Genomic DNA, 9,150 nt, shown 5'->3' with positions numbered 1-9,150 from the left:
AGAGTTGCCCTCTGGCTGCCACCGCAGATGACACTCCTCTGGCCGCTGTACGCACGATGTCGGAGGCAGCGTCCGTGAGGAATGATACTGCTAGTTCCACGTCTTCTCCCGGGGTGCTGTTCCTGGTTTGGGATAAGCAGGTACATGTTACCACTGTGCAGCAGGCCGCAATTTGTAGAGACATAGTGGCTACCTCAAATGACTGAGGATGGATTCTAGATGCTGGTCATGTGCATCTTTGAGCGCTGCTCCTCTCTCTACTGGAATAGTGGTGCGCTTAGACACCGTGCCGACCATGCCCTCAACTCTTGGGCATGTGAGAAGATCTTTGGTGGCCGGGTCCAGGGGGTCTATGGCTGCCAAAGCTTGGCCCCCTTTGAATGTAGACTCCGGGGCATTCCATTCCAGGTCGATCAGCTGTTGTGCCGCTTGTAACAGACGGAAATGGCGAGAGGTCTGATGAAGACCCTCCAGCAGGGGGTTCGGTTTAGGTTCCCCTGAAGTACCTGGGCCCGTGATAGCGAGCTCCGTCAGACATTGGGTGACCAGGTCCGGGCGCTGGTCTTCTGTGAAGCGTCTCATGGTTCGATGAGGCTCTGTCCCCGGGGCCTCGGCTTCCTCTTCAGAGATGTCTGTGTCCCCATAGGTGGGGCTTCTGGCTAGTGGAATCCTGTACCTAGTTCTTGAAGGGCCTGGGGCCCAAGGGTCCTCCGGTGGAGCATGTGGCTGACCAGCCGGAGGTTCAGTTTGCCTTTGAACAAAGGTGTGAATCCCCTTGAAGAACTCAACACATGAGCTTGACGCTGGATCCAAGCTGAGGGGCGCTGGGTCCCTGGGGGTCCCCGTCTGTGGGGAGGGCCCACTGGGATCTGCTAGGTGCGGAGTACTCCCTGAGGAGCTAGTACTCGGCCCTCGGTGGGACTGGCCCTGAACTGGATCTCCCAGGGCCTCCTCACGCTGTGTGCACAGGGCATCGGCCTCCTCGCTTTGTGCCGCTCTGATGTAGCATGCTGGCCAGAGGCCTTGAGCTTTTATCCCTGTTTCTGCTGGTGCTATGCTTTCGGCACGTAAACTCTGAGTTGTGTGCGTAGCTGTGTGTCCAGCCATAGATATGCGCGCAGCTGTGTGCGTGCAATTTATGCGCACAAAGTTTTATGCGTGTGTAAGTCTATGCGCACAAGGGCTTTGTGCACTCGGGCCGGATGGGGAACTGCGCGGCGAAATGGGGACGGTGGGCAATAGGGTGACCCCCTTTGGAGGGTCTCCATGTGCGTAGACCCTTGGAAATAACCGGGGCCTGGCCCTGCTAGGGCAGATCAACCCGGTGGCCCCAGCCCCTGGCTTGTGCTTCTCCTCTATCCTCGGAGACCGGATTAAAATAGAAGATTTCTACCTTACCTTGTTTTTGGGGCTTCCCGGGTGGTCTCTGGCTGGGGGGAGAGGGCAAATACCTTCACCGCCGTGCTCGAGGGTGCACCCGCTGCCTTTCAGCCTTGCCCGAGGATCGGGGGGGCTAGGTCCTCGCCGTGATTCGGCTGCCGGACCGAGGCTTACCTCAGAGGGACCATGGAAATCACCTTGGGAATCTGGGGAGGGACCCGAGGGTATCACCGCTGGAGAGCGGGGCTCGTCTTCAGGTAGGTTTCTCCTTTAAAATTTGGTTTTCTTCTTTGCATTTGGTTCTACGCTGTGAGAGCGTGCAGATAGTCCCTGATGGCGATGGAGATGGAAAATACTGAAGAGCTGCACTTCCTGTAGGGGTATATGTACTAGGGCCTGACGTCAGATTGAAATATGATCTGTCTCCAACTGCTAGCAGGAGTACACTATACCCATTGGTCCTGAGTCCATCTGCTACATGCTTGGAAGTTCTCTTTCCACCCTGTTGGAAAAGGAGCATTGTGGTTTTTTTTATTTATGTAAAGGTTTTTATATACTGATAACTGCACATCGTATCTGTTTGCAATTAATGTATAAGGAAGATACATCGAGCAATTTGGTTACAAGGCATGATAAGGGAAAGGTGCATAACATAGTAAGCAGCGTGTACAGAACTGTAGAGGGAGAAATATCTAAGTATGTGTAAGCGAAGCTTTGTACATACACATTGGTCATATATGAAAGCAAGTTAAAAGTTATGAGATACATGGCCTAGTAAAGGAAAGTACATAACGTAGTCTGCAGAGAGTACATAACTGATGAGGGAGAAATATATAAACACAGACCTCAGATGATAACAGCCAGTGTAAAGTCATCCCATCACCTTGAATGGGCCGTGCTCACAGCACTCACCAGCTGAGCGTCCTAAACCAGGGCAGGTCATAGGAGTGGTACACATTGTAGCCGATCATGATAATCGGGAAGCATTTGATCTGAACGCACATCACAATCATCATGCCTCGCTGATCTCAATTGTGCTCCTTAACTTCTACTAGGCAGTAGAAGACGGGTTACAACTACAATCCACCCCTTTTTTGCTTTAAAATTAAATAGTTTTCATTCAGCAATTCTTATGAATTATACCAATATTATAGAATCTAGGCACATCCGTGTAAGTTGTTTGATTTATATTCAGCTTCTCAGGAATTTCAAAGCGGATCACGTTCAGCTACAGTAGTATTTCAGCAGCTGTAGAGGGTGTTATGGTTGCATCTCCCCGATTCCTGACCAGCTGCAGATAGAACCCGAATACAAGACCTTACGCTGTGGGCTTTTATCTGGCCACATCTACTTTTTAAATAAATTATCGCCAGTTCAAAATTTGTATATTTTCTCCTATTTGGGGTGAGGGCAGTTTAACTTAAGTAAAGCGACATGCTACATGTCCCTCCCCGAATGAAAATGGCCCTGCGGCAGTCAACACCTGTCACTGAAGCACAAGAGTTCTCTCAAGGACTATTCAAACGCCACACCAAAGAGCTTTTTCGAGCACACCCAGTCTTTCTCGTGCCACGCAGGGGAGCCCCGGCTGGGCCGCCCCTTCACTCAATTCTCTGATCGAGCTGCAGGGCTTAACTAGTGCGGTCTGTTTTCACAAATGGGTAATTGATTAAGGCTGCCTGCCGGAACTGCAATTGCTGCTGCTACCGCCGCCGCTCCGGGCTGGGAGCGCTCCTGGGCTGTCTGCTGCTGCAGCTGTCCCCACGCCGCCCTTCCAGCTACAACCCCGGCCATGAACAGCAAGGAGGAAGAGGAGATCCTCCGGATCGCCAAGAAAATGGATAAAATGGTGCAGAAGAAGAACGCGGTAAGGACAGCGTGCGGACACGGCCGCCGTTTTCGTTTCTCCCCGCAGTAACCTATGGCCTGGGCAGAGACGCGTTGTACGGACGGGCACGGTTCTTGCTATTGCTGCCCGAGCTTCGCACTTCTGCGCCATGTCTGGCGTGCAGAGACGTCCAAGATCCGCTACTAGCTGCCGCTGGCTTTCTACTTGGCTGAGGGGGGCCCAGCGTCTGTCTCGCGCGCCGCAAGCACTGCGCATGCGCGGTGCGTTCCGGCATTGAGTTTGCGTAGGAAGGCTGTGAGAATCGTGCGACCCTCGAGTATGTTTTAACTTTACCGCCCGTCGCGTCTAGTGAGTGTCCCGGGGATGCTTGTGATGATCTTGGAATGATGTGCTGTTGGGCCAAACGCCGCTCCTCTTGTAGCGCAGGCACAGAGGCCTATTTGCAATAAGACATGAGTGAAAGAGATGTGCTTAAGTGCACATTTTCATTACTTGCTTTGTAATAAATAAAATGAACTCTCGATGCAGTAAGTTAATAGCATACAAATACATCGAGCGTTAAAAGAAGCATTAAACTTAAAAATATGCAAAAAACAAATTAGTGCTTATAAATGATATTTAAGGTACACAATTAAACATGATTTATGCCCATCCCATGATCTAGGGTTATAAACATGGTTAGTGCACTCATATAATATTTTATGCAAAAAAAACTATAAAATTTTATGTAAGGGCTGATGTAATTAAACCTACGCTAAAATTGGAGTTAAATTTTAGTACTGTTTTTATGTAATACGTACATTAAAAATAGGGGTCCCCGCAGGATTCATAAGCTAATGGAATCAAATCAAACAGGAGTTAAAGCACGCTAAAATTCAAGTAAAACTGAAAAATCTGCACTAATGCAGAAAAGTATTTTAAAACAAAATAAACCAGACCCAAAACGTGCAGAAATCAAGAACTCAACAAAAAATAATAAATATTCTGCTGGTAATGTGAGGCTCTTATCACATCTCTTAAGAAAAGTATAAAGTGACCTTCATATAATGTCTTTGTGCTAACGGCTTATGAGGAAGCCTTAAGATACAGAGACTGGTTTAATCATTGGTCACTTATACTATGTTAATGAATTCTCTTGACTGTGGCTGAGAGTGCTGTACCTCTGAGTGGTGCACAATTATTGAAGATATAATATAATGTGCCCTTATGCCTTTGAGTAGTGCACAACTATTGAAAATATAGTGTGCACTTATCTCTGGCAGACTTTGATGGTCCTGAAGACTGGCCTTCAACAGTGCAGGGTTTCGGAGTACACAACTCCTTCTTCAGGGAGCTTCAGGAATATGGTGCTGCCTGTGAGTAAAAGTTATTCTGGTGTGGACAGCTCGCCTGTCAATGCTGTACAGAAAAGAATAAAGATGGGAATGAGCCTGTTGCTGTAGCATAGGTGCTTACAAGTTAATATATGGCTGTAAGTAGGAAGGAAGGCACTTACAAAGTTCATTGGATATGGTCAGCTATGTGTGCCGGTCTCAAAAGTTATCCTCACTACATAAATACAATACAGAGTCCTTATAATCATCTGCAAAGAGTTAAATGCCAAAAGGTGGAGCCCTTTTGTAAAACTTACGTCTGCTGAATAGCATGCTGTGTTTCTCCAGTACCTCTTCTACGCAGCTGACAATTTTTCCGCGTTGAAAACGCCGTATTTAAGGGGAATCTATCGATGGTTTCGTGACAGTAGGAAATGACGTCTGCCGGGGCATATCTTGCTATTATTGATGGAGTTGCCATATGAATGCTTGATAATTTTCCTGAATATACAGAACGTTTGAAATTCTCAGTGGATGAGAGTTTTATCCTGCACCATTGTGTCTGGGTAATTGAAGTCTCCCATTATTACTGCACTACCAATTTGGTTAGCCTCCCTAATTTCTCTTAGCATTTCACTGTCCGTCTCACCATCTTGACCAGGTGGACGGTAGTATACCCCTATCACTATAGTCTTCCCCGACACACAAGGGATTTCTACCCATAAAGATTCAATTTTGTATTTAGTCTCATGCAGGATGTTTATCCTGTTGGACTCTATGCCATCCCGGACATAAAGCGCCACCCCTCCTCCCGGGTGCTCCTCTCTGTCATTGCTATATAATTTGTACCCCGGTATAGCACTGTCCCATTGGTTATCCTCTTTCCACCATGTCTCTGAGATGCCAATTAAGTCTGTCTTATCCACTGCTATACATTCTAATTCTCCCATCTTACTACTTAGACTTCTGGCATTAGCATACAGACATTTCAAAGTTTGTTTTTTGTTTGTATTTTCATTCTGCTTTTTAATTGATAGGGATAAGTTAGAATTTTTTAGCTCAGGTGAGTTTTTAGTTACAGGCACTTGGACTACTTTTCTAATTATTGGAACCTCACTGTTGGGATGCCCTAATTCTAATGCATCATTAGTATCCTTTGAAGATACCTCTCTCCGAACCATGCGCTGCTGAGCGATTGTCGGCTTTCCCCTTTGTTCTAGTTTAAAAGCTGCTCTATCTCCTTTTTAAAGGTTAGCGCCAGCAGTCTGGTTCCACCCTGGTTATGGTGGAGCCCATCCCTTCGGAAGAGACTCCCCCTCCCCAAAAGGTTCCCCAGTTCCTAACAAAACTGAATCCCTCTTCCTTGCACCATCGTCTCATCCACGCATTGAGACTCCGGAGCTCTGCCTGCCTCTGGTGATCTGCGCGTGGAACAGGGAGCATTTCAGCGAATGCTACCCTGGAGGTTCTGGATTTAAGCTTTTTACCTAAGAGCCTAAATTTGGCTGCCAGAACCTCCCTCCCACATTTTCCTATGTCGTTGGTACCCACATGTACCACAACAGCCGGCTCCTCTCCAGCACTGTCTAAAATCCTATCTAGGTGACGCGTGAGGTCCGCCACCTTCGCACCAGGTAGGCATGTTACCAGGCGATCCTCACGCCCACCAGCCACCCAGCTATCTACATTCCTAATTATCGAATCACCGTCTATGACGGCCGACCTAGCCCTTCTGGGCAGTAGGCCTTGGGGAGATATCCTCAGTGCAAAAGGACAATGCATCACCTGGAGAGCAGGTCCTTGCTACAGGATCCTTTCCTGCTGCACCTGGTTGGTGCTCTCCCATCATGAGATGTTCTTCCTCCAAGGCAGCACCAGGGCTGTCAGTCTGAAGTTGGGACTTGACTACTATGTCCCTGAAGGTCTCATCTATATACCTCTGTCTGCCACTCTAGCCTCCAGAGATTGGACTCGTTCTCTGAGAGCCAGGAGCTCTTTGCATCACATGCACATGTACAACTTCTCACCGGTGGGTAAAAAATCATACATGTGACACTCTGTGCAAAAGACTGGGAAGCCCCCCTCTTGCTGCTGGACTGCTGCCTTCATCTCAGTTTTGATCAGTTCCTAGTTAAGTTTTAGGTTGCTATGGGAGTAGGAATGTGTCTAACGTCCTTTAAATGTATTAGTGAATTCACTATGTGTCTGGTAGTGGTCTACCGGGGTCTGATCGAATTCTCAATAAAGTTTTTATTGATGGGTTTTTTTATTTTTTGTGAAAGTGGCACCTACCTATAAATTAAGGGATGAGCTAGGGGTGGGTGGGTTGGCAAATACAGTCTAACTTCAGTTAGTCAGCCAGAGTGACTCACTGCTCTCTTGATTAACAAATGTTGGTCCCTATGCAAACCCAATCACACTACCTCAACACCTTTCCAAGGTGAGTAACTGAGCTGAACTATTCAACTTTTTTACTTAGGTATACACTGCTCCTAGCTTATTTCTAGCTTCTGGCTACTTTTGCTTTGGGGGGGCATTTTTTGTGGGGGTTTTTTTTTTTAATACAAACACTCAGTTCTTTAAAAGTCTGCAGAACACTCAGTTCTGCAGACTTTTAAAAATAAACACACTACCTACTGCTTACTAGCTCCCTTATTGACTGACTATTTAAAAATACAAACAGTCTAACTTGTTTATTCACTGCCTTTCTGACTATTAAAGGCACAAACACACTAATATTCCCAAATAGTTAACTTTGCCCCAATACTTTTAAAAAAGACAATGTCCCAAGCAAAAACTTACTGATTCCTTTCAGCCACCAGCAAGGTGATCCTCTCCTCTCAGTGTTCCCACTGGAATAATACTACTGTTCAAACTGGAAGTAATTATGGAATAATATCAATTCTGTGATGGTAATGAGAAATTCTGAAGGGATGCGTTGAGGTCTATTTCTACACTGGAAAATTTCTTCGGCTAGAAGAAGCGCATCTTTTTATGGTACATTGGTGTATAACGGCTCTACATCCAGACTGACCAAAAAAATGACGATCGTGTATGTCTTCTAATTTAGAAAGCTTGTTGAGCATGTCAGAAGTATCTTGGATGTAGGAAGATGCTTTGCGAACTACCGGCTGTAAGAACGTATCAATGAATTTGGCTAATGGCTCAAATATGGATCCATTGGCAGAAACTATGGGTCGGCAAGGAGGTTTTGATAATTCTTTTGTGGATCTTAGGAACTCCATAGATGACAGGTGTATGTGGAGATGATACATATAGGTAGTTGTGTTCCTTTGTGGTGATGAAACCTTCTGTCTGTGCGTCTTGTAGAATTTGATGAATTTTTTGAAGTAATTCTATTGTGGGGTCATTTTGTAATGGAGTATATGATATGTGCGATCCTCTAATTGACGCAGTATTTCTGATAGTCACTGGTGTTCATGATGACTGTGGCGCCATCTTTATCCGCTGGCTTTATGATAATATTGTCATTTGCTGCTAACGATTTCAATGCTCTGTTCACTGCTGAGGGTAAGTTGTAAAACGTATGATGTGATCTTGATTCAATTTCAGCAATTTCTTGTAAAACTAGAGTTTGGTAGGCTTTAATTTGGTTGTCGACCATCCCTGGAGGTTGCCATCGGGACTTCTTTTTCACTATAGATATGTCTGGCAATGTTTCTGAATGTGAGGAGAAATAGAGCTTGCTCATCAGGAGTCGAAAAAATCTGTGTAATGCTATTCGACATTGGAATAGGTCAGGCTTATTGGTGGGAACAAAAGATAACCCGTGATTTAAAACTTGTGCTTCATGTACAGAGAGATTGTAATCGGAGAATTTTTGAGGTTGGAAGGAAGGTTTGTGACCAAAATGACCTTGAATGCAAAATTGGCACAGGGCATCCCGACTTAGGGACAATTTTGAATGTAAGTCCATTTTGTTCACACTTCTTCCAACTTCAAGTGCTTACCTCCATACTCCTGGTTTAATACATTTAAGTGGAGTAAAGGTTAACTCACATTTCTGGTATTCATAATATCCTGTTGCTGTGCTCATGTGATGGTGTCTTTTTGCCAGACTGGATGCAGCAACAGAATAACTTTGGCCACCAGAAATGTGAGTTTGTTCAGACCAAAGAAGGCATAAACTCTCTTGTGCTTGTATCTACAGCTTCACAAAACACAAGGTCTTTTGGGAAGGCACCTTCAGATGAATAGTATGCACATGGTATTGTGCATCCCAACTTTGAAGTACCATTCAGCTGTAGGTGCCTGCCCCAGAGAGGTAATATTGGAAATGTAAGTTCCCCTGGGTCTGAGGTGGAGTACTATACTGGGCACAGCATTTGCCACCAGAAATGTGAGTTTACGCCACCTCAGCCCAGGAGTTATATTTCCAATGTAAGCTCTCTTAAGGCAGGCACCAGTCACAAGTTTTGTTTTTCTGGATAACACATGCACATATAGTGCTAAAGCGTGTATTGTTTAGCTGTTTTTCTTGCCCAGACAGCCTATACTTTGTTTATCTAACTGTAGGTGTGTTCCCCCATAGAGCTTACGCTTTTATTTTACTTGCCATTTCTTGTCAAAATGGTCTTGAATGAGAGA

General features: G+C 45.7%; 1 protein-coding gene across 3 annotated transcripts in view; it reads left to right on the top strand.

Moving 5' to 3' along the window:
• The first annotated feature begins 2,848 nt into the window (after positions 1-2,848).
• Positions 2,849-9,150, top strand: part of TCEA1 (transcription elongation factor A1) — a 174,820-nt gene continuing 168,518 nt past the window's right edge. Inside the window, exon 1 of one of the 3 annotated variants that reach the window (XM_029591275.1) lies at positions 2,849-3,247. In XM_029591275.1, the coding sequence (XP_029447135.1) occupies positions 3,173-3,247 (75 nt within the window). In that variant the 5' untranslated portion in view covers positions 2,849-3,172. The remainder of the gene's footprint in view (positions 3,248-9,150) is intronic. The other 2 variants (XM_029591274.1, XM_029591277.1) reach the window with 2 other exon arrangements.

The sequence above is a fragment of the Rhinatrema bivittatum genome, chromosome 2 (genome assembly GCF_901001135.1).
Source record: "Rhinatrema bivittatum chromosome 2, aRhiBiv1.1, whole genome shotgun sequence".
NCBI classification, from domain to species: Eukaryota; Metazoa; Chordata; class Amphibia; order Gymnophiona; family Rhinatrematidae; genus Rhinatrema; species Rhinatrema bivittatum.
The sequence above is the reverse complement of the archived record's forward strand: the minus strand, read 5'-3'. Positions and strand labels throughout refer to the sequence as shown.